The 26,582-nt window shown below is 38.8% G+C and overlaps 1 protein-coding gene across 9 annotated transcripts in view; it reads left to right on the top strand.

Moving 5' to 3' along the window:
• The window catches only part of EBF1 (EBF transcription factor 1), a 406,628-nt gene that overhangs the window by 21,728 nt on the left and 358,318 nt on the right, over positions 1-26,582 (top strand). For all 9 annotated transcript variants that reach the window (XM_053566782.1, XM_053566781.1, XM_053566779.1 and 6 more), the window contains exon 6: positions 3,487-3,555. In XM_053566782.1, the coding sequence (XP_053422757.1) occupies positions 3,487-3,555 (69 nt within the window). The remainder of the gene's footprint in view (positions 1-3,486; positions 3,556-26,582) is intronic.

The raw sequence follows: 26,582 nt of genomic DNA, 5'->3' as shown, positions 1-26,582 counted from the left end.
TTCTCAATTTAAGGTGGACCTCTTTCCATGGTGGTACAACAAATGTTAACTTCATTCTTTTTAATGCTGCACAGAATTCTGTAAATGCCTGTATGTATACACGTACGCACATATACACACCCACATGTGTGTACATGCATATGAATTTACAATATGTGTGTGCATCCATATATCATGGGATCATATTGTACACACTTTTGTAGCCACTGAGGTGCACAGCACAAGTCTTGGTATCCCATTTTGGTAATAATGAGTGTGTGGTACAGTGATGTGATCCAAGAAACAGGAAACCTGTTTTTTCATACTTTACATGAAATTTTCCATGTAAATGTTAAGTGACTTCTAGCCCCTTAGTTCTTTTTTCTCTTCTTTTCCCCATTCTTCCTGTTTTTTTTTCTATTCTATCCTTCCTTCTACATGTACGTTTTTTGCATCTGCTGGTTTTCCCGGGTCCCTTTGGTCACAGCACAGTGGCATGGTTAAATTCACGTGACTGCTGTCAGTTGCAGTTGAAGATGAGGACCATGCTTCAGTCCAGAGACGAATCTCAGACTTAGCGTGGCACTTGCTTGGGGGAGGTAGTTTGGTGTGTGGAGTGGGGCAGGGTGCACTGTCCTTACATCTGCAATACCTGCCCAGAGCGTCTGCTTGGCTTTTTGTTATCTAACCTCCTTCTATTCTCTGGGATTGTATTTCCCCTCTAGTATATAACATTCATTCATAAAGTCATTCATTCATTCATTTATTCAATCAGTCATTGTTTGAGCTTATCTATTCTACTGCAGGCTTTATGCTACTCGTTAGGTAAGTAAAATAGACAGTTTTTTCCCTCTGTGGAGCCTGCAGGTTTATAGGGGGAGGAGAAGAGGGGAAGAAAGATGTAACAAAAAAATGCAAAAAAATATAGAGAACAATGTAATTTGTATTGTGTTACGTGCTCCAAAAGGGGAAAAAATACCCAGAGGTACCTGATTAAGATTAAGAGTGGGGAGGGAGTCAGGCCACAGCTCTCTGAGTATGGAGCCCAGAGGTTGAACTCTCAGGGTAGAGTAGTGATAAGATAACTGGAGAAGGGTTGGAGGAGCACCTGGCCAGATAGAGAGGCTGGCTTGGACCTCAGGTCAAACTGAGCAGGGCACATGGGAGGGACTGAAATGGACCAGTGAGGCTACAGCTGGGCAAGTTGGAAGAAAAGTCAGGGGTTGGGAGGTGGTCTAGCATCATATTATTTTGTGGATTGATTCTGGATGCAATGGGAGCCAGTGAGAGGTCTGGACAGTGAAACCACAATCTCACTGATTCAGGCTGCCATAGGGTCAGAGCCAGACCAGGTGGGAGGCCTTTGCAGGGTGTAATGATTTGGATCTTGGGGGGGGAGGGCGGTGGCAGTAGGGAAGGAGGGAATCAGATAGACTTCAGATGTAGATTATTGGACACAATTATCAGCAAACTAGTTGGAAGAGTCTCTGGAGGACATTTCGCCCAGGCAGGACTGTAGTGAGGGTGTGGCTAGCGTTGACTACTTGCTGTTTTGAAAAGGAAAATGAAGGAGTGATAGGCCTTCCCACATATCAGTTTTCCTCCTGGGCAAAGGAGACTTGGGGTCTGTTGATGGCTGCTTTTGGAGACCTGTGGCCTCTGCAAAGCACAGGACAGGTGTGCTCAGACTCAGAGGAAGAGAGAACTGGATGAGGGCGACACAGGGGGTAAAGAATGATGCTGCCCTTCATGGGCCCTTAGTAGGGCCAGGCAGGGAGCCTGTTCCCGAGCACTCAGAAGGTGGCTGCTGCAGTTGTCCCATTTGACACATGAGGAAACTGAGATCCTAGCAGGTGGAGTACGTTGCTGAAGGTGACACAGATAGCTCTGTCAGCTTCCAGAGCCACTGTTTTAACCACCCTGCTATTCTGGCAAGCCTGTGAAAGGTAGATGGAGGGGATCTGAGTTCAGGGATGATGGAGTTTTAATTTTTAAATTGTTTTTTTTGCATACATTCTAACTATTTGCACTTGCCACTACTTCCAATACTTGTTTCTTTACTTGTCTTTTAGCTACTGCTATCTAAGGCTTCCTGTTCTCAAAGTAGTGGGATAGCGGAACTCAGGCCTGAAGGAAACAGTTCCCTCTGAATGAGAGAGTAAAAGCCTGTACATCGGATGGAGTGATTTTTAGCCTGGGCTTTGACAAAGGAGACACAGTTCTTACCATTGTTCTTTATGAAGGAAACAGAGATAGCAAATTTGGAAGACTATTCTCTTCTCAGAGATATAGTTACGGCAAGGAAAGAAACTTTCCAATTTTGGTGAAACACTCCCTATGAAGAAGTATATTTCTGGGTCGTGAAAATGAAGTTCACTGTTTGGTTCTCTCCAGCAGCTCTCTAAATTTAGGCTGTATGATTTACTGAGTTACAGGTGAGTGTGTGTATACACACTTGTTTGTGTGTGTATGTGTGAGACAGAGACACACATTTTACTTGTGCATAGTGATCTGTAAACCTTCCAAGCTTCTTGACTGATCAGATGTGCCCTTTTCCAGTGTGTCCCTGTGTATAAACTTTGTTTCGATTTGCAAACGAGTTTCAGGTGGATAGCTTTCTGTTGACCATGGGTACTTTTCAAAAACATGAACTTTTTACCCCTTAGAAGCATCTCAGTTAAAAAAAAAAACAACAACAACAACCTTGACAGCCGGAAGGCCACTACTGGGGTAGGATTTTGGTAGGGGTTGCTTTTCTTGCCCACTGCTGTTGTTTCTCTAATAAAGAGCACCCACTTTCATGGTTGTGCCATCAACCATTACGGTGCCCATGATGCCACCAGAAACTTAAGCGGTGGCCAAAGCAGGCCATAAAAGCCAGAGAGGTGTAAATCTCCACTTTCTTTTATCTTGCCTCTTCCTTGTCTTAACTATTGTGTTTTATCTTTATTCTCCTGGAGATGATTCAAAAGCAAACAGTTACAGCTATAGGATTTTTGAAAGGCTGTGGTTGAAGGAAATGCCACCCATAAAAGAGAAAGGAAAGGAAAAAGGAATCCATTTAATACAAAATGACTAGAGGGAGAGAAATCACTCATACCTCGTTATTGACGCCTTCCGCACAGTTAATGTGATCTTGAGGGAAGAACGTTTGAGCCACCCACAACCTGGAATATTCTCATTGGGTAGATGTAATAATGCACTTCCCAGTGAACTCTCCCAATACCTCGGGCAGTGATGGGGAGACCCCACCTTAGGGCTCTCAGTCTTAGCTCAGCCAGAGCCCCTCTCCCTCCCTCCCTCCTTTGAGCAGGGAGAGGTTAAGCCTGGCCATTAACCCATAGGTGACCCATATAGCATTTTCTGTCCTAGGGATCCGTTGATTGCCAGGTATGGCTTTGTGGTAATTCTAGCATTTGCAACCCAGCAATTTGAACCTTCTGTCTGCCTAAATGATGATTTTACATTGTAATGGTTGTACTAAATCCTTTCGTTTTTGCTTCATAGCCGCTGTTGTGACAAGAAAAGCTGTGGCAACCGAAATGAGACTCCCTCAGATCCAGTGATAATTGACAGGTAGGGACCACTCTTCTTTCACTGGGCTCTTATTCCTCATTATAATGAAACACCTGCCCTGTGTCGCTCATGGGTGAGGGTCAGGAATGCATGTGGCTGAAATTTGCCTGTTGATCATGACTTAAGCTGTGCGAGAGATTGCGATTCCTGGGAAAGCCATATGGAATGTTCTTTTGGAGGCCTGTTTCTTGGATTGCTCTGGTTTTGTGTCTGATTCATGCTCCTAAAGGAATATTTTTTTTTTCTTTCCTGGCTTTCTGTGGCTCAATCCTCATGCTGTGCCAGGAAGCTTCAGAAATAAAATAGTAATAGTTTGTGATTTATGAAATGTGGTTGGGTGCTTATAAATATTTAACTTTTATTTGAAAAATGTTTGAATCATTATCACTTTTAGCTACAGTGGTTCTGTTGGATGTAATCCATCTACACTTTAAGGCTTTATTTATGCATAAAAGCAGTTTAAAGAGATCTGTGGATCAAGATTTTCCATTGTTATTTCCCCGGTTTGATTGCAGCTCATACTATATTGTAAGTTGATTAATTTATCTTGCTTGTCTTAATTATTGTGTTTTTAAACAGATCCATATTACTAATCTGACATGACCAAGTAAATTATGATAGAATAATAAATCTGTTTCAGTTGTTTGGTGCAATTTCAAGTCACTGTGTGCACACATTATGCAAAGTCGCATTCCAAATATTCATTTCACATTTTAATTATTGAAGTTCATTGTATGGAAACATGTATGATAAACCACTTGTTACATAGCATTACTCATTGGGAGTTAAATGGCCTGGAAGGTTTATAGATACTGTCAATTGTCAGCTAGGAAAAGAACTAGCATCCTGTACTAGTCAGAAAAAGAGTGTTGCCAATAAGACTAACCGATCTCATTGAGGAAATAAACAGCTGAACGAAAAGTCTCTTTTTGGGTTTTGGTAATAATTGATTTTTGATGATGACAACAATAACAAAACCAAACCCTATTTTTTTTTCACTTTTCTTGGGTTTATCATTTTCCAATTAACAACAACAAAAAAACTTCATAATTGATGTCAACAAACTGTTGATTTTTAACCTATGTTTTTCAGACTTAAACCTAATATTGATTGCCAGTTGGCTTTATAAAGGTTATGTTTCAATCAGATATTTTAATTAAATATTTCTTACTAACATTCACTAAAATGTATATTTTTGCTCTGTATAAAAGTATTAGTATGTGTGACTCAAAATCGTAAGGAAGGTTTATTGTATACTGATGTATATTGCCTATAGATATAGATAGAGTTTTTATCTAAAAAAGCAGATATGCCGTTTATATAATTGCTTTTTCTGGGATGGAAGATGAAAGTCTTTACATAAATAAGGTTAAAAATAAATTTAATCTTTTTACTGTTTGTTTCACTTAAATATGTCTGTTCAAAATACTGTTTGTTATTTTAAGCAAGTTTTTCCTACATCTGTTAAAAAGAAAGTGTACTGATCAAAGAAAGGACTGGCTCCAATATTGCCCCAAACTTTGAAATTATAAGCAGTTTGTTCTCACACAGTTCATTTGCTTTAGATGATGCCGAGAACCTTACCTTGCCACTCGGAATGAAAACTTTTTTTTTTTACTTGCAAATGGGTTACGCTTTTAAATTCTTCCTTTGGTTTTAAGCTGTGGCTCTGATATAGAAGGTTGATATGACGGTGGTTTGAATAACATTTGATTTTGACCTGTTTCTGTGGGTTGAGATGGCATAAGAAACTTGACTCAGCAGCGCTGTAATTAGCCTGGCCCCTGTTTTTGAAACAGGATTGTGTTACCTGGATTGCATTAGTGTGGCTTCTATTGTTGCCGCCTTACATCTGTCCCAGTAGGGCACTTAAAACCTTTTCTTGGCTGGGGTAGTTCAAACAATTTAGGCAAAATAAGTATTCACTTTATGCTGTTGGTGGCTTTAGAGACATTACTCACGACATTTATCCTTTTCATTTTTTTCCCTTTTGCTTTGACAAAGTAGAAAACAGTGTGTAGCCAATCTGGGTCTCTTCAGATAGGAATACTTTAAAAGCAGCTGAAACATAGTGTCTGTGCAAAAGTCCCAGCATATGTTTATTTGCTGGCTGTTGCCTTTGTCTCTCCTGAACTATCTTTTCATGCAATGATGCCAGTTAATATGCAAAACCCTATTTAGCTATTTTTATTTGCATCTGAGTTTTCAGAATGTATTTGTCCTTCAGACTGCCAAAGGTTTTAAAAGCTCCAGTCTTGTCTGTGCTGATATTTGAAACTTACATTTTTAACAACAAGAGAAGAGAATTACAAGAAAATAACTTACGCAAGGAAGGGCAAAATAGAAAAGGTTTTCAATTCCATAAAATTGCTGCAAAGGGAAAAAATGATGGCAACTGTGTTTGAATTTCATAGTTTCCTGTTTGATTCTGTATTATGAACTGCATAATATCTGTGTTAGTGCTTAGGGTTTGATTTGCTTTCAGATTTATGGATGTGAATCCCCGAATATTTTGTAAAAATAGGCTAAGGGGCCTGCATTCAGTAGCAATACTAACTGTTTCTATACGATGCATACAATATACAATTATAGAGATGAGGGTACAGGCAATCCTTGCGTTAGGATTCAGCATAGTTTTAACTTGCAGTTACCTCTAGAGCACCAATAATTTTTAGTTCCTTTTGCTTGTCCTTCAGAATTTTGGAGAACACTGCTATTTTTATCATTCAAAAGACTTTTAGCAATGGTTATTCAGGAAAACTATTTATAGAATAGAGAGAAAAGGCTTTCTGGTCATACGGCAGTAGTGCAGGGCAAGCTATTTCTGTATTAAATTTTGGCTGTATAATTTATTGCCAGTGATTTTGAGACATCAGCCTGGCATAGTCTATCAAAAACTGGAATTAAAAAAATCAGTGATTGCATATTGTGATTTAGAAAATGGATTTCTACTTTATTCTAATGGCATGCACAGACTAAAAAAAGTGACCCTACAATCGTGACAATTTGTCAAGTCACTTTAAAAAGTTTATAGGAAAATTGCTGTAAATGTAGGAAGTATACTTCTGGAGTTGGCTGTCAGGTTATATTTCTTCCTGATGCCAATAGCTTGATTTGGAAGCACAAAACCCCACCTATGCCAAATGATCCAGATATTTGGGCTGCATAGACATGGGAGAAGTTATGTTTAATAGCAGATGACCAGGAACTAATAACAGCAAATTTCATTATTATTGAGGTAAAGGGCTATGCGTGGTGATTATTATTAAAGTAAAAAGCAAAAAATGACTTCCAGTTATTGAATTATGGTGGAGATTGATTTAACATATTTACATAGTAACTCATATTTGGATTTAAAAGGTTTGCAATAAACTTCATGTTTATAAATTGAATAAATTGTAGTTTTATTACCACATTGGATATCCTTGTGTCCTAGCCTTTTTCCTTGGAGTTATCTTACTTAAATAAATAAAACCTCATTAGACTATTCCCATTTCAACAAGTTTATTAAATTTTGCAGAAGTAATTATCATAAGCTGTGCTAATTTTTCTGGAAGACTAATGAGGGAGGTTCTTAATTAGGTTTACTTTGTGAGAATCAGAAAAGATGATAATGACAAAAGTCACGTAGGGTAGTCTGAATTGGGAACCCAGTTTTTCTGCATCTATATAAAAATCTTCCATTTTCTATATGGAAACTTCTTTACAAATGGTTAATCTTAATGTATTAAGCATGCAAACCATTATTCCATATCTAGTTAGTTAGGATTACCATCTATTCTTGGTTTGCTTCACGGAACTCTTAATATTCCTAAACTTCGTTTTAGCATCTTTTAGCAATGACATGAATGAATACAGATGGTCTTAAAAAACATTTCTTTCTCCAAATTATGCTATTGGGTTCCTTTGACACAGAGAGCCCTGAAATTTCTGGCTGGATTTGTGTTGCTTATCCAGTAGGGCAGCATAGGGGACAGTTAAATATTTGTTTGTTTTCTCAATTTAGGGTGAGTGTGATTGGTGAAATAGATCACTAAGTAAGAGGTGACAGTATGAGCCCAATTCTTCACTTCCTTGTACTTTGAATACTTAGCTGTTAACAAGTGGAGGGGTTTTTTTTAATAGCTAGAAATAACAAAGGACAAAATTCCTCCTCAAATTGTTTTTGTTCTGTCTCCTGTAAATTAAGATATAGTCCTTTCAGGATATATAATGCATTCTGAGTACCTGCAAGTTTTGGGGGTCCTCAAAGCCAGTATTGAAAACATGGATTTTCTTAAAGCCAGCTAACTAATATACCTCTAAGGATTTTAAGTTTGTTTATTGTTATCTTAACAGATTAGCCATGTCCTTCTTTTAAATCTGTAAGGATCTCTGTATGTACATTTAAAGATATGGGATGTAGAACTTGACATGTGACATTAAAAGAAAAATGTACAAACTTTGTGAAATGAAAAATCTAGCTTGTTTGGAATTATATCAAGCTAAGGGCCTCCTATAGAAAAAGAAAAGCCTGAATTTGTTTTTTCCAGAATTGTCTAAAGATCTTCCACATCTAGATCACTTTCATTTAGGTAACATTAACTGGGTGTGTTTTACGATTGTCTGAAATAGAACGTTCACTAATGAAAACGTTAAACATACTCGTTTTGCCTGTTGATTTTATATGATGTACATTGGATGAACAGAAAACCATGTTGATGTTGTTCAGAGAGAGAATTTTATTGAAGAATCATTCTTCAACTAAGATGTAAAAATGCTGTGGTAAGACTTTTCAGGAAAAGGACAGTATTGTCTCATCATCAAGCTAATTTTCTTGATTAAATCTACTTCAACGATTTATATAACATATATGTCCATCTGTAATATAAGAAAAAAATAGGAAACCTTTAAACTTAGGACACACACACACACACTCACACACTCACATTTTTTTACCATTGTGTGGGGTTTGGTATATAGTCTCCAAAGATTATAAAAGCATCTGGGCATCTCAAAGTGAATGACTTCCTTCTGTCTTTTATCATCAGAGGTAAATTCTAATATTATTAACCATATTTCCTCTTTTATGTGCGTATAAAGTCCTCAACTAACATGAACATAAATGTATACTTTTATTAAAGTTGGAAATGAGGATTTTAGTCAGAGTTTCATGACTTTGTTTCATTGCCCTTTCAACTGTTATTCTTTTGGTCTTTATCCACTTTTTAGATGGACCAACCACCAAACATATCATTCTGCACGACACTCAAACAGACAGTCGTCTGGGACAGGAAGAACCAGAGGCCCAAATCCATTTTTTAGAGTTCTGCTAAACCTTTTATACCTCCTGGTTTCCTTGAATGCTTGGTTAAAATAAAAGAAGGAAGAATTCAGTCTTTAAAATTGCCCCAGGCAGGATAATTGCTGCCTTTTTGCTTAATTTGAGAGGTTTGCAATTTTTTAAAAGTGAAAAGCCAGCATCAACACTAAATTTACGGCTCTTTATTAACCTGCGTGTGTTTAAACATTTGTCTTCTCAGTGGGAATTCATATGTGATTATTAGTGATGAGACTTACGTGAGTATCATTCTAAATTTTATCACATATCAGATGATACCATTCTGAATATGAGATGAGCCCTGTACATTTGCATGCAGTTAGCTACTGTGGTAAAAAAATAACTAATACAATAAGCTAATAGCAGCCTATATTCCATTTGCTATCAGCTATTCCCAAATACACAACCAGGATACATTAAAATGCATTTCAAATATGCTGACAATATATTATAACGCAAAGTACTTTTACATGGTATAATGCTACTGCAGACACTGGATAATGAACAACAGTGGTTTTCCTGTAAAGGAAATAATGGCAGCAACTTCCAAGAAATGTATTTAACAGAGCTTCAGAGAATCAGCCGTGTGTCTGTATAGCATGGCCCGGGTGTCAGCTTGTGGTGTAGGTTTTTAATCCCATGTCATCATAGCTTTGCTTTTGTAACAGTTCTGGAAAAACACTGAAAAGCAGTACAAAGTCCCTTGTGTGTCATGTTAGCAACTTTGCACAATTGTTTTGTGATAAGAACATATCACTATATTAAACATGCTTTTACTTTTCTAAAAAAAGTTGTTTAGAGCTCTAAGTGACTTATCTCCATTGATAAATCCCCCCATTTCTTCACTTCCTTCTATAGCCAGCATCCAACTAACTCTCTAATAAAAATTGACTAGATTTTAAAAATTCTGTTCAGAAATTCCTACACCAAGAGATGATATTTTGATCATTTTAATTTGCCTAAGATGTTATCTGAAATAGATGACCAATTCTTCCTTCTCACCCCTGTCCTATTGCATATCTCTCTTTACAAATTCTATAAGTATCTACTGTCCAGGACAATAGAAAAATGACCTCAGAACTTCTACTGCAATCACTAAAATCAGGTGAAGAGTACAGGTTTTGTTTCCTTGCTTGCTGCCTGTAAAGGTGTGCGTAGGTGAAGAGAAATCTCCCTTGCAAAGTATTTCTCCAGGTACAAGTCTTTGTTCAAATCAAACAAAGGATTTAAGGTTACAGTATTTATTGTAGTAGAATTTTGCTAAAGTGTGAAGCTAACAAGGTGTGTATGTATGCATGTGTGTGCGTGCATATATTCTTCCTGGGAAGCAGAGTCAAGCGAAACAAAACAAAACATATTCTCCATCAGCAGTGGATGGAGTGGGATGGGGAGGGCGTCAGGCACATTAAAAGATGCAAACTTAATGAAACTGGGGGGAAGCACATGACATCGGCATTTCATCTGTGTGATGTGTACCCCACTTTCAGTGGGTACAGAGTGGTCTTCAGTGTGCTTTGGGGATTTTTATTATTGAAAGTGAAGGGCTTGAGTCCACTTCCGAATGTGCCCTCAACCCTACTTGTAATAACTTAACTAGATAAGCTGGCAAATCAGATAGCCTGATCCTACACAATAACATCCAAAATGGCAGGCAGTAACTATACCATCCTGCTAACTGTTTGAGGCACAGTAGTTTTGTAATATAATATAAAGTAATGGTGTTAGCCAACACACCCTTAATAAGATATTGTTCGTGCCTTTGCCATATGCTACAGAGCAGCCTCTCACTCGGTGGGCCTTTTGATTCCTCTCAATAAGATTATTTCAAATACTCTAATCCTGAATCATTGACATGAATACAAAAGCCTAGCGACATCTAATAGATGCCTCTTAGCTTTGCTTTTCCTCTTGTTCCTTTCCTTTTTCTTCTCTTTTTACCTGACAAAAAGCTTATAGACACTTGGGCTCTGTCTCTCAGTAGCAGCATGGGGGGCTCCTCATGAAATATAAAGGGGGAAAAAGGACTGACAGAGGCTACAGAGTGGAGGGCCATAGATTAAAAGTAAATGCCAGTAAATCCTACCCTGTACACTTACTTGTTCTTTCATTGTTTTCTTTAACACTTTCAGTGCCAGTGCTGGGGGAGGAGGAGGGACAGTCACAGTCTAGCTGCGCATGTGTGTTTTAAATCCTGACCCGAACATAGTATACATATTTGCATAAGACTTTGGCAAGGGTCTCAAATTCTGTCTCATGAAAAGGTTGTGGTGGTGTGGTTTAAAAAAAAAATGCTTTTGGTCAGTATCAAGAATCCCTCAAGAACTTTTTTGCTCTTTTGTTGCTCACTTGGGAAGATGTGTGGGCAGGAAGAGCCCTTCTGTAGGGTACAAACAAGGGTATCAGCACATGGCATTTTTGAGGCGGAGGTAACTTTCTTTTTTAATCAATGAATTGGAAGTTATCAAAGTGAAATGTTAGAATATCTTGCTTCCTGCTCTAAGCTGCTGCTTTGTGATACGGTGTCACTCCTGCCAGCGCCGTGCCTGACGGGTCTGTGCTGGGTGGTGGGCGCTGATTGAGACTGACGTGCACCCCAGATAACTGTGCAAGCTGAAGGGCAAAGGCTTGTCCTTCCCTCCGCCTTCCCAGAGAATTTCCACCAGAAGTTCAGATAATCATGCTGCTTGCAATTTCCTTACTCTTGTTCAATAGATAAACTATTTGGGACTTTGCCCACCTGTTTTTAATGTTTCCCATTCATTAATGCGCCTATTAGTCATATCTTAAATATAGTTTTTAATAGTCTCTTGATGCACTATTGGCTAAAATCCCTCACAGAAGGGAAAGTTACTTAGTAGTTTGAAGAACTCTGGACCTGCATCAGATTTGGCTACACACATACCCTCTAAAGACAAAAGGAAAGATAAAAAACGAGCAGTCTCTATTTATTTATTTATTTATTTCCCATTTATTTATTTTTGAGGCAGAGTCTCACTCTTGTTTTGATAGAGTGCTGTGGCATCATAGCTCACAGCAACCTCAAACTCTTGGGATCAAGTGATCCTCTGGCCTCAGCTTACTGAGCTGGCTAGTTTTTCTATTTTTATTAGAAACAGGGTCTCACACTTGCTCAGGCTGGTCTCAAACTCATGAGCTCAAGCAATCTACCCGTATCAGCATCCCAGAGTGCTAGGATTATAGGCATGAACTTAACACACCTGGATCTTTTTTATTTATTAAGAAGTTTTTTATGGTGGCATCTGTGGCTTAAGGAGTAGGACTCTGGCCCCATATACTGGAGGTGGTGAGTTAAAACCCAGCCCCTGCCAAAAACTACCAAAAAAAAAGTTTTTTAGAAAAGGAAGTAGGTTAACACTTTAGATATAATCAGGTGCTAAGTGTTAACCTACTTCCTTTTCTAAAAAACTTTTTTTATTCTTTACAGATAATCAGGTGGTAGCAACAGTCTTGAAAACCGTGTTTCTGGGGCGGTGCCTGTGGCTCAAGGAGTAGGGCACCACCCCATATACTGAGGATGGCAGGTTCGAGCCCAGCCCTGGCCAAAACTGCAAAAAAAAAAAAAAAGAAAAGAAAGAAACTGGTACCCTTTGATACTCATAAAAAAAAAAAAAAAAAAAGAAAGAAAACCGTGTTTCTCTACATAGTCTTGGTGTTTTCATAAAGCCAGATTCTAATCTTTAGTGTATGGTGGACATCTCAGAATATCTTTAAAAAAGAAAAAAGAATCTTTCTTCCTGTGGCTGAGAGTCTGGGAGTGATCTATTCTGGCTCATAAAGAACAGCCTCTGAATCCCAGCCTGTTGGTACTTTAAAACAAAACAAACAAAATCCTTGACCACTGCAGTAAATTGTATCTAAATTGTACTTGCAAATATTTGGAGCACTTAAGGGTATAGCATTTCAGAGAATTCTCTTCTAACAAATCGAATCCATTTGACAGATCTGTAAACTGAGGCACACAGCCTAAGAGATTATCTACTTTATAGTGACAAAGCAAGTGATTAGAAACTCCACATCTCCTAGCTCTCAGCCTGATTTATTTTTCTCTCCTCAATCACCCAGTTAAAAACATTGCTTTGGTATTTCATAATGTCTCATTTATTTTCTTTTTCTTGGTATCCACAATTCATTCTTTCTATATACTACTCTTAACCCATTTACCTAACCAGTTTTCTTAATTTAATGTCACATTTAACTTTGGGGATTAAAATATATAAATGACGTAATTGTTGTACCCATTGCTGGAACAGTGTTTAGTTTTTCTATTTCCATTTAATTTGATGGGTGAACCATTACATATTTCATTGAGACAAAAGTTATCCAGAAAGAAATCTGGCATAGTAGGATGGAAAAGGCATAGGGTTTGGAGTCCATTGCTATGGAATCCATTTCTTCCACTGCTACTTATCACTACCTGAGTCTCAGAGAGCTCAGCTTGGCTATTCCCAAAATGGGAAAAGTCCATTCTATTTTGAAGAGTTGCGAGGGTTCAAATACCTAGCACTGAGCCTGGCAAAGATCAGGTGCTTAAAATCAGGTAGCGTCTGCAATTTGAACATAATATATTCCATGTGGATTGTTATTTTTAATGTGATCATTGCCATGGAACTTTTTTCTTTTTTTTTTTTTGAGACAGAGTGTCACTTTGTCATCCTTGGTAGAGTGCTATGGTGTCATAGCTCACAGCAACCTCAAATTCTTGGGCTCAAGTGATCCTCTTGCTTTAGCCTCATGAATAGCTGGGACTACTGGCGCCCACCACAACGCCTGGCTATTTTTAGAGACAGGGTCTTGCTCTTGCTCAAGTTGGTCTCAAATTCATGAGCTCAGGTGATCCCCCAGCCTCAGCCTCCTGGAGTGCTAGGATTATAGGTGTGAGTGAGCCTGGCCCTTGCCATGGAACTTTCTTAGAAGCACTGTTACCTTACTGAAGTTAATCAATGTAGCTAAATCTCCTGGGATGAGGATTCACTCACTTTTTTCTTTTCACAAATATTTGTTGAATTTCTGCTATATACTGGGCACTATTTTCAGTGAGAAAGACAGACATGATTCTGGCTGGCCTTGTGGAACTTTGTCAGGGTCTCAGAATTGACCCCTTCTGCCCCCCCCCAAAAAAAAAGTTAGAGTAGTAATAGCAGGGGTTAACAAAGAACATATTTAATTGTGAACTGAAGAATGCTATTTTAGATTGGGATCTTGATGCAGAGGAAACATATCCCTGGGTTGAGGTTACCTTTTTGCTCATCCCCAGTGGTTTTGAACTTGTGCAGATCTGCAGCTTCATCACACTCTTCTGAAGCAGTCCAGGAAGTGATTAACACTGGAGGCTGTGAAGTCAGATGCCATACATCAAATCCTAGCTCCTCCAGTGCTGTGGGACTACAGGTGGTTTAACTTCCTTAAGCCTCACTTTTTTTTTTTTTTTTTTTAGACAGAGCCTCAAGCTGTCGCCCTGGGTATAGCTCACAGCAACCTCCAACTCCTGGGCTTAAGAGATTCTCTTGCCTCAACCTCACAAGTAGCTGGGACTACAGGCGCCCACCACAATGCCTGGCTGTTTTTTTGGTTCTAGTTGTCATTGTTGTTTGGCGGGCCCAGGCTGGATTTGAACAGCCAGCTCTGGTGTATGTGGTTGGCACCTTAGCCACTTGAGCTATGGGCACCGAGCCACCTTAAGCCTCACTTTCTTCATCTGTAGCACAGGAATAATAGTAGTCATTCCTGCTTTACAGGGTGATGGTGAGGAACATGGAGAGCCCTTAGCCAATGCCTGGCATATAATACATATGCAGTATAAGATGACCGTTATTTTTAAAATAAAGGTCAGAATGAAATCTTTAAGACTCCTTCCAGCTATGGCATTCTAATTTTATTTTATTTTTTGGCGTGTGCCCATGGGAAGACACAGGGAGGTACACAAACTCTTTAGGAGGTAGACAGTAAGCTACAGATTTGCACAAGTTCAAAACCACTGGGGATGAGCAAAAAGGTAACTTTAACCCAGGAATATGTTTCCTCTGCATCAAGATCCCAATCTAAAATAGCATTCTTTAATTAAAATAAATAAATAAATATGTTCTTTGTTGACCCCTGCTATTACTTCTCTACACAATAACATCCAAAATGGCGCTGCTCAGCACAGAGCCTTGCTCCTGCCTGCAAGGCGCTTAGGGTTTGTTCCCATGAAATGAAAGGAGGAAGGAGCGAGACTTGAAATTGTTGATCTAGTGGCTGATCTCTGCTGCTAAAGACAGGCTTGTTACAACTATACAATAAAGTAAAACGGCATTCTTTAACTGCCATTAAAGAATGATGAGGAACCGAAAATGTAAGATAAAATATTAAATTTGTTACACTTAAAAATGTTAATCTTCACACGATTACCATGCAAATCTCCTCATTACCTAACTGTTTAATTGATCAAGTAAATCTTAGAGCAGACAAGTGAAAAACCCTGCTGTTGACATTCTCACAAAGCATATTTTCAAGAATATATTGTATCTAGAATGTCTATTATGTGTGATGATGTGAATTCAAATATATGAATATATATGTACACACACACACATATATACTTGGCATTCTTTGCAAACCATCAGATTTCAGAGTTCCAGGGTAAAGCTTGATTTTCTAGGGCAAAAACTCTGCCATCTCCCTCCCATAGTATGTCAAACTTGCTTGAAATCAGTGTTAGGGGAATGAGTATTTAAGCAGAGCCTTGGTTAAAAGACTTAAGAATTCACCATTTTTTTTTTTTTTTTTTTTTCAGACAAGTATAGTGTTGACATGCCACTCTGGTCATTGAAGGGTTAATGAATTCTGTTTCTCTCCCTCCCAAATCCTCCTGTCCCCCACCCCCAATCCCATCACGTGCCTGGTTGACTCTGAAAGAAGGGGCTTGAAGTTGCCCACAGGGCATCCCTTTTCCCAGCTTTCACCAAGGCCACCTGGGCAGAAGAGAGCTTGCCTTCTGTCCTTAGGACACAAAATCCAATCAGGCGCTAGAGCTGCCAGTCTCTTTGACCTGCGAGCTAGGAAGAGGGAGGAGAAGCAGAGCAGAGGCGTTCACATTTGATAGGCTGAGTCTTTGTGGCTTTAGGGGGCTCCTGTGTCTACTGGAGGAAGGAAGTTCTCCCTTATTTTCAAGATAAGGTGTCATTCATGAGAGCAATGTGCTGAACTAATCAGGTTAATTGAGAGGCCCTGAGTGTCCTCACTGAGCCCATCTCTTCTTCCTGTTAAAGCCAGATAGTGCAGACAGACAGATTACACACATTTTAGTGTTTTCCCCCCTAAAGGTTATGAAATCTGTTAAGTGGGCAGGAAACACAGGTTTAGTCGAATGCCATTCAGGTGATTTGAGCGTGGGTTCTTATTATAGAACAACGTAGCATTAAAAAAAAATTAAATAGCTGTCCCGGAGATTGAAAGAGGAGTGCCTTGGAAAGTCTGATACCCTCGTTTTTTCCTTAATGTCAAAGTAATCTCTCCATGTTTCAGATGAGCTAGGAAAGACCCTGGGTTGAAGAATCCAGTAAGATTCCTCCCGGCTATTTTATTTAAAGACTGAAACTTAAAAAAAAAAAAATTTCACTGTTATGTGTCATCAGTGACAAGTAGCTTCTGGAGCCATGTTTCGATTTGCCTTCCCAGCCAGACACTGGGGGCTGTGGCCCTGACTAATCGCATCTCCGACCTTCTGGAGCTATGGAGAGGGGAAAAAAACAGAGCTGTTTCAACTGAATTTCTTAAAGGGTGAGGGTTCCTCCTCCCTCTTCTTTACTCAACATAACTTGTCATAGTTTAATTTTAAACACTATCATTGAGTATTCTTTCTTTCTACCCCACATCTTTCCACCCTTTTTTTCTTGGAAGTTCCCGGAATGACTTTAATTACCTCCACAATCAAATTCTCGTTGTTGCCTCTGTGAAAGTGTGCAGTCATAGATTGCAGGGATTATTTTCTTTAGCACTTGGGGATAGAGAAACCGGTTGTTTCAAAATGAGAACCAGCTGGTTCCACAGAGCTCTTATTTAATGGGGAGCCACTTTGTACACAAAGCCTTTGCTCAGGTCAGTCATTACTGCAAACCCCAAATCAGCAGTGTTTGGTCTATCACCCTTTATTAAATGTCGAGTGAGGAGTGATTTAGCAGATATAATAATAATAATAATAATAAAGAAAAGCCCAATACACTCTGCATCTTTAATTTTGTCTCAGCTAAACACTCAGGTTTGGGAGGAACATTTCTCAAACTACTTCCTATGGTAATTATAATCATAGACCTAGTTTCTACTGTTCTCCCATAATTGGCTGAGATGTGTGTGTGTGGGTGTAGCTTTAACCCTCTCTAAATCTAGAAAATAAAATTAAGCTCATCTTTCAATATAATCTTTTATCTGACAAGCACAGTAGATAGATGAAAGTAGATGGCCAAGTTGTGGGTTTCCTTAATAGAACCAATTGGAGGGCAGAGATAACTGCTATTACCAAACATCTTTTATGCCATCCTGTAAAATAAGAACAAGGGTGATATACCATATATATTTTGCTGTCTTTCTAGCTTGTAGAAATTGGTTTGTTGTCATACCCTGTTAATCTCTAACTGCACCAAATTCAGTTTGAAATGCAAAGAGTACTTTCACTATTTGTACAAAATACTTTTGAAGCACGCAAAGAAAGAAAAAAAAAGCATAAAAGACATCTAAAACCATGGTTGATATTCAGTTATGAGAATGATTTGTCTTTAGAACCTAGGTTGCATTTTTATAAGGTAAACAAGTTTTGGGATGCAGCATTTATTAGATCAGGGTTGGAGGGCAAAAAGCTGATAAATTAGATTTTTAAAAATCTAGTTTAGCCAAATTTTATATTGTAAATGTGAGAGATTATTTTGCGTTACTAATAAAAATATGTGGTTAATTTTCTTTTTATTATGACCTGCTTTTTTACTTGGCAGCAACAAGACAAAATAATTTGAAGAAAGAGTAAAGATGTAGAAATTCATTCTTATGAGGGAATTTGATCAAAAAGCTGAGTACCATGCTTTTAATTATTTTATTTTTAGGATTTCCAGAATGAAAGATGGTCTGGATAAAATCTTACCTAATAATTTTGTTTGTTTGTTTACCAACTACTTTGATTATGTAATGTCTTTTTAGTTCAAACTATAATTCTATTGTATATTTCTTATATTTGTATTTTTTAAATTCTGTATGTTTTTTAATACAAAAAACAAATAACTGTTATATTTCCAGTCACTCAAATTTGAACTGAATTTTACTTCCTGTTTCAAAGGTCAAGGCAGGCTGACCTCAACAGCAGTGTGGAGGCTGCTGAATTATTCATATCATTGACTTTGTGTCAGCTTCCACATTTGTGGAGAGGGATGTTTTATTCATTTATCTCATTTAGGGTTCTTCTCTGCACCTGTTTCTACCATTAAGTACCCTGTAATTTGCATTTGATGCTAATTTAGTTTCATATCAGCCTGGTCCCCCCTTGTTAATTTAATTTTCTAAGACCCTTTTCATTACAGTAGAACTGTTTTCCTCTTTAAAGCAAACATCTATACAAGTAATTGTATAAACTGCCTTTTAAATAATATCTTTTAGAAGATTCCATTGTTTAATTCCTTAATTCCTATAATTAGCCACAGTTTGATTAATGTTTCAAAGGGTTAAATTAAAATGCAGAATTACTCAAATGCATACTTAAATAATTTCTTATATATAGCAGAGTTAGCATTGTGGTTCTCTTCCTGATAATTCTCAGAACAGTGTGTCTTAACAGCAGTAATTTTCTTTATTTAGAGTGCTGTTTCGTTTACTAATAGTAGTTTCTTTCAAGTTACTGCTCTCAACATTACCAGTGAAATGTTAGTGTTTTTCTTTCATCAAATTGCTGATAGACAGAGGCCTAAAATGTTTCTGCAACATTAATAATAACACAGCCCAAATAATCAGGGAAGAATTAGGGCCGATTCCTCTATCTACCATGGAAGTTTGGTATAATGAATTTTTTACATTATAGGTCTGTCTCTCTTCTTACCAGTTCTTTTATTTCTTTCTGCTGCTCCTGAGAACTTGTCAGCTTTCCAGACACAATTTTAGCCAGCTTTGGTTTGATACCCATTGGGTGACGGTTGCCACCTATATATTGTAGAAATTAGGAGTAAGTTGTTGGAGGAGGCCTGATTGAAATGGCACTACCTCAGCAGCTGTGGCCATGTCCCTGTAATGTCCGTCAAGGATTTGGCAATCACGAGAACTAGCAACTCAACCAGGTACACAGTTCCTCTGACTGTTGGGGCAAAAATTCTACCGCAGTCCTTTCCCTGGTACTTTTTGAGGGTGCTTGACACAAAGGGCTCAGCATTTCTCAGAGGCTGTCTTAGTGGTGGGAATTTAAAACAGGGGGAAGAATTATGCAATACAAGTTCTAAGGGAAGCAGAAATTAACCAGAAGGAAAATCATGGCTGTGGCCGAACGTTAATGAGAAATGTCGTGTCCCCTTCTCTCCGTGGGTTGGATTGGTTTGGTCTGTTGTTCACATTCTCTGGGAACAGCAACTGGGGCAGTTGCTCTGGGTTTCCAGTAGGATCTCAGGTCTTTCGGAAGGAGTTTGAAGGTGGCCTCCTTTTTTCTCTCAGTTACAAATGATTCCCGGGAACTCCCCCACACAACCTTGTCACTGTGGAAATACGAAAGGGAATCTCTAGATTTCTAGCAAGACAGTGTCATTTGTCTAGTTTCAAGGCAGGCCCAGGGTGGACTCCGTGCTTCTGTCCCCTTCAGCCCAGAACTTCTCTGGTGCACCTTGGACACAGTGAATTTTTTATATCCTATTGTTCACTAAGTTAGTTTTGTGCTTCTGCTGATGGTCCTGAAACAACAGGAGAGTTTTCAGGAATGAAATATGGGATCTTCATTCATTAACAAAAACATGGACTTACTGATTCTCTCCTCCTCCTCCCAATTTAGATATTCCTTTTAGTTTGGGCAAATCTGTGAGCTCCACTAGTATAGTTTCCCTGAGGTTTGATTAAACAACTGGGTTTAAAAACAATAAGGAATATTTTCAGAGTTCTTAAGAATGCAGGAAAGTTTTCCCACCCAATTCTGGCCAATGCTTGGAATTCCACTGTCAGAATTTCATCCCTTTAGCTAAGAATCTTTGACTTCTACTAAGACATACATAACTTAGGAAAGGCTAACACTTAAATTCTATCACTCATTTACCTCTTATTGGGAATGAAATAAAGATCTTTTTACCATCTCTAGTTTTCCTGACAAATCTGTGTGATAGGCAGAGCTTTTTGGTACCTATTACATGGGTGTGGAGAATGAACAGGTTAGCTTAATATAAAGCTAAGAAATAACTGAGCTAGGTCCACAAGTCAAGTTTTCTTAAGAATCTAGATTCTGTAAAGAAGTGACCAGGTTTCCATTTGAAATGAGTAGAGTGGGGTCCACTCAGAGATTACAGTGCAGTCCCTTCATTTTAAAGATGAGAAAGCTGAGGCCAAGAGAAGTAGAACAACGTTGCCCAAAGATCTAATTAGCCTGAGAGCCAGGACCATAAGCCAAGTCCCTGGCTCTGGTTCCAGTGGCCTTTCTGCTACTACTCTAAGCCATCTGGGTCCCTCTACACTCTCCATTTCACCTTGTGTGAAATCAGCCTCAGGGAAGGGTACAACTTGTATTTTCTGGGTTTGAGTCCAAGGAAACTCCTGAGCTCTGTATCTCTAACAAGGCCCAGCATTGTGCACCCAGCAGAAGTTAAATTGTTTCTAAGAAAGTCTAACAGTCCTGGGAGGAAGAAGCTACATAATATCCATCCCAAAAAGTTACTTTTTTTTTTTTAAAGCTCAGGTTTCATATATGCAACTGTGCTTGTTCATACTATGCCCTGACACTGCAAAAAATTGTGACTTTTGTTTTTGTCAGAGATATTTCATCAATTGTCATCTTTCAGCAGGAATTTTATAAAAGGTCTTTCTATTCCAAATGTCTCATCATGAGTGATTGTCTCTATTATCTTTCTCTAGAAGGTACTGACATGCATAAGTATTGACCTTGGCAATTTTCAAAGTCTGCATTTAAAAAACTTACTATTTAAACCTAAACAAATGTAATAAATTATCCTTTCTAAAAATAATAATAAAGGAAATGAAGCATTGTTGCAGAATATAATTCTAAAAAAATTATAGTCAGAGGGGAAAAATGCCTTGTACTGCCACCTACTCAAAACCACTTCTGTGTACAGTTTTGCCTAAGCATGAGCAGGTTTGTCACAAGTTTTGAATTGCCAAGGAAGGGCAGAAGTCATGGGTATGGTGCTGGGAGAAATTAGTAGTCCCTGGCATAGTCTTATGTTGAACTATGAGGAGCAGGGGAATGATTCCAAAAGGCAAAGGGGTATTCACCTGGTAAGCTGGAGCAAGAAGTGGGTAGTTAGCAGTACTTTTTCAGGATATCTGGAAAGGAGGAAGTGACAATTATTCACCCTTTAAATTACATACGTCTATCTGGCCTGGCTAAAAAGATTAAGTTGATTTAGAAAACTTCAGATTTTCTATCTCCATTTAAAGATGTGACTGAATATTGTCAAGAGCTAAGTCCTTCTTCCCTGTGTCCCTCCACTGCCTGGTCATTTAGGACCAACACCCTAATTTTAAAAAGATGGAATTTTGAACATATGTATCCTCTCTCTTTCTCTTGTTCCTTTCCCAAATTGTCATAATCATTTAATAAGCTGAATTCTTTTCTGCTCCCAAATATTTTGGTACTAGAACCCAGAAAAAAATAAATGTGCTAAAGTTATATTTTTTAAAAAGTTGTTTTATGGTGGGGTATTGTCTTATCTGGAAACCATTGTTTTCATTCACAGAGGTGATAAGGACAAGCAGGTGTTGAGTTCAATGACCTCAAATCAGAGAAACAAAAGAATCAACATGTTAATTTATTCAATAAATGTTAATGAAGCATCTACTACAGAAATTAAGTTCTAGCCTCTATCTCAGGTTGGGGACTGCCTCACAGGCACTTTGTGATACTTTTAAGACACATACCTATTGAGGAAATTGCATTTGGAGTAGAATCCCTTTCTCTTTTCCAAAGCACCATCAAATCCATTGAATCGTTCATCTTTCTCTTGCCATAATCTGGCCATTCCCAGGCCTTGTGCCACCTCCAACAAGAGATGTAAAGTAATTCTTTACTCATCACCTTCAGTGGAGGTTAATGCTCTACTATGCTGATTTTTGATCTTCAGGGTACTATTATCTTCATCATGAATCCAAATTTGAAAATGTCCTCTGTTAAGGAACACGCATGCTTTGGTTCTCGTAGAAGCCTGACATGGTAAATTGTTCATTCTGATGTAGGATTTTCATTCATAATGAAAATGAGAAGCAACTTGGTGTGGAATGCTGAACTTGGACACAGGAGACTTGGTTTTTAATACTACTTCTGCTGTTATTTGGGTATGTGAGCCTCTGCAAGTCTCTTTACTTCTCTGGGTTTCAGCTTTCCCATTTATAAATGAGAGAAGTGGGCACTTAGGATCTTTAAGGTTTCCCCTCTCTCAATGGTTTTAATCCTCTCTAGTCCTATAAATCTAGTCACCTCTTATATTTAAGCTTGGACAGTACCCTATTAAACATTTGCTTGAACTGCATGTACCACAAGGTAGATAACAGCCTCATCATCATAACTAAACAACCAGCAACATTCTCAACCAACTTTTATTCCTCCTGTATTACCTTCTCCAAGGGATCAGCTGGTATTAAGAGGATAAGGCAGTAAACACAGCCCACATCTATTGCTAAGCTCTACCTTAAGGCAGAAAGCTATTGGGTGAGATCATTAGGTGATGTACCTTACAAGGCTAATTGAGTTGGCATATTTAAATTTATTGGTAGCATAACTCGGGTGAGGTGGGGAAGGGATCTAGTAAAAAGAATATTGTAGGCTTGTAAAATGTGAGCCACGTGGACCAACACATTTATCTATGCGAGATAATAACCCCAAAAGGCTGTCAGCAGAGGCTACCTATGCAACAGCCTAGAGCTATCTCACCACATTCGTCCGCTGTAGATTTGTCTTCCAGATGAATAGGGTCTAAATGTTGATATATAGGAAATATACACTGAGTTGCACATAATATGTACTCACTAAATTATAGTTTGTTGTCAGCATATTCACTTTGAATCTGTCCTTCTGGGGGTGGATGATTCCCTTTAAGGCCAAGTCACTCTGAGTATTTTAGAAGGAAGCTATGACATCATACGCTCTGCTACCCTGTTTCCCAGAAAATAAGACAGTGTCTTATTTTAAGGTGTGCTCCCAAAGATGCACTAGGTCTTATTTTCAGGGGACGTCTTATCTTTCCTGTAAGTAGGTCTTATTTTCGGAGGATGTCCTATTTTCGGGGAAACAGGGTAGTATCCTGTGCTTGTGTTGTGACAACACAATATATATTCCTTAAGCTTAAGGAAATGAGTTTTACAAAATCTCAAAAACTTTTTTTTGTGTGTGTATAATATGTAGGGATGAGAGACTGAAAAACAGATTTTTTCCAGGATGGGAACAAGCTCTCTTTTTCTAAAGTCTAAACTCACCAGTCCTTCCATATCAATATTATAGTATTTTGACAGATCTCCAAAGAAACAAAATTATAAGTCCCAGGGATAATGATTTTCTGAGAATTCAGGTACAGAATAAGCTCTCTCAGGATTTCCTGTTTTTTTTTTTGTTGTTGTTGTTTGTTTGCTTTCCTTCATTTCTTATGTCCAATAAACCTTTTCTTAAAGCAGGATCAAGTGTTAAGACAAACCAACTACAGAGCTAATGTATAGAACATTAATTGTATAGAAATGCCCTATAAAAACCAAAAGAAATAAGACTATTAAAAGAAATCCATATGTCTCTGGAATTTTTATTTAAGTTTATATTGCAATAATGACCTTAGTTCTAGGGAATTCAGTAACCATTAATGACCAGCAAGGGGTCACTGGCCCCATGGTGCTTTGGGCAAACAACCCCTTCCAATGTGGACAAGAACTGGCTATTTATCCCAAGGAAGTGCCCCAAGGTGAGGTCTTTATCCTGTGGCCATCTGATTGTAATTTAACCTCAGCTTTTAAATGGCCTATAGGATCAAAGATACAATGGTTTGTGCTTTCAGAATTTTAAAGAGTTTATTTTTTGCTGGGCAGTGCCTAGAGTATCACTGAATAGAGTTGTCAAAATAAAGTTGATAATTATGTTCCTTTCGTCCTGGGGTGCATTCACTTATTTTGTGTCTGCATATCTGCTGGCTTATGCTGGTGTAGTATATATCCACACAGAAGCTTATACTCACATTCCTGTGTCTGGTGTGTGTGTGTGTGTAAGAGAGAGAGAGAGAGAGCGTGCTTAAAACACTAAATATTGAATCAACAGAATAAATAAAATTTGGATTATAGAAACTTCAGTCACATTAGTTCTATCTGCAGTTTGGCAAGGATGTAGTTCTATAATATGTAAAATAAGGGCCAGAGGCAGAATAAAATTAGTCCTTTCTTGCTTACAGATAACATAGTGACAGGCATTGGGGTTTGCATGTTTTTTGTGTGATTGTTGTTAATTGCCGTAATTGATGGTGGTGACAAGGATAATCTCTAACATTTTTTAAACTGCATCTTTGCTAAGTATTCTCTCAATCCTAAACAGCTCTATGTGGTGTAGTATTCTTACTTTTTCCCATTTTACAGATGAGGAAACTGTGGCTCCAGAAGGTTAAATAACTTGCCTATCAAAACAGCTATTAAACGATAGAGCTGAGATGCAAACCTGCTGTGTCTGACCCCAGAGATCAGGGTCTTAATCATGGCACTGTTCTGCCTCTATTTAAAACCAACATTTCCATTTTCTAAGTGAAGCCTTTAATATATTCATTTAGGCAAATTTCCATCCTTTGCTGGCATAATCGCTATTCCTTTTGCTGGTCATTGCTCCCCTGGGCTTCCCTCAAACATGGTCAGAGGTGCCCTGGACTTTTTAAAGATGGAAGAAAGGCCACATGGCCCTGCATAATTTGACCGAGACAGCTGTGCAGTTGGTTGTCTCATTTAAATTACAACCACAAAAAAGATGTGCCAGGCTTCATTGACACAAAGCTAAGGGCAGGAACATGGAACAGTTTCCTGAACCTGCCCTGGGTTACTGCCAAAGGTAAGCAGCCACGCTCTGCAGGGTCTCACAGACCACTGAGGAGGCAGTGAGCTTCACTAAAATAATTATCCTGCCCCAGGCCTCTGCTGAATGTTGCAGCTCCAAATTCGCAGGCAAAGGATTCATCCTTCCATCCATCCCTCTGTCTCTTGTCTCTTGATGCCAGCTTGGAATGGCTGACCTGGGCAGAAACTTGAAGACAGTTCATCTGAGAGTTAGGGAAAGAAACAAAGGTGTGGGATTTAAAAGGCAAGTGTTGCAAAGGATCATCTTGACAGGTTGTGGCTCAGATTTAGAGAAATCCCAGTGACTTGCTGAGGGCTGAACACCAAGCCTTTTAACCACAGACCAGGCTTCTTTGGAGAGGTATTCATGAGACCCTACAAGCCTACTTTTAATACAGAATCTGGTAACAAAGTTTCATGAATGTATTTTTGCAGTGTTCCCCCGCCCCCAATACCTTTTGGAATTGAATCTGGTTGTCCAAAGTGTAGTTTTCACATGCAATATTTTCCTCTTTGCTTTAAGATAGTTAGGACCTTTTCTGGGAGATTAAAGCAATAAACATTTGCCTACATGACATATAATTTTTTTCTTTTTGGTGGAATTTTTAGATTGCACATATTTTTCTCTGCTAATTGATTTTTAACGTCAGTTATTTTGTTTCCCATTGCATCATGCTCAGTGCTTCCCCAAATAAGGGTTGGTTTTATTGAAATTATTATGTCTTTCTGAAACAAACATTAAATCGTCCAGAAGCACCCACAATAATAAATTTTTGCACATGAGTGTGTGTGCACGTGTGCACTCTGTGGGTTTGTGTACACGTATGTATGTGAGATGAGTTTTCCATCGCAACTATTAACAATAAAATATTTTAAACCTCTTTGGTTTTTAACGAAGTGTGATGAAAGAAAGGTGGCGAAGATGACTTTCCCCCTCCTTCCGAAGAAAAAAATCACAACAAAATTAACGAGGACAAACGGCGTGTGTTGGCTGCGAATGTGAGCGCGCCAGTCCCGCCCTCGGCCCGCGCCTCTCAGTAGCCGCATTGTGGGGACTCATGAATCGCTTCTCACAGTCGGCTCCGGCTATAAATCCCGCCGTGGTGCCGAGCGCGCTGCGGGCAGAGGAGCGCCGAGCCGCCAGGCGGTGTTTGTGTTGTTGTTAGCGACACGTAGTGAGTCCCTCCTAAGCGGAAAGGCCCCGGCTCCAGTTTGTCGCCAGCGAAAGCCGAAACACGAGTCGCACATGTGGAGCGGGAGCCGCCGGCGGGGCGGGGGCGGGGTGGCCTGCGGGGCCGCGCCCACGGGGGAGGGGAGCAAAGAAAATAGCCCGAGGGAACCAGGAAAAGGATGCCCTGACCCCTGAATGCGATGCCCTCCCCGTGACATCTCTCTCCTTGTCTGGATATTTGAGAGAACGCAAAAAAAAAAAAAAAAAAAAAAAAAATTGCGGCCTTTG

The sequence above is a fragment of the Nycticebus coucang genome, chromosome 17, assembly GCF_027406575.1.
Source record: "Nycticebus coucang isolate mNycCou1 chromosome 17, mNycCou1.pri, whole genome shotgun sequence".
NCBI lineage: Eukaryota > Metazoa > Chordata > Mammalia > Primates > Lorisidae > Nycticebus > Nycticebus coucang.
Note: the sequence above shows the minus strand (reverse complement) of the source record. Positions and strands in the feature narration are given on the sequence as shown.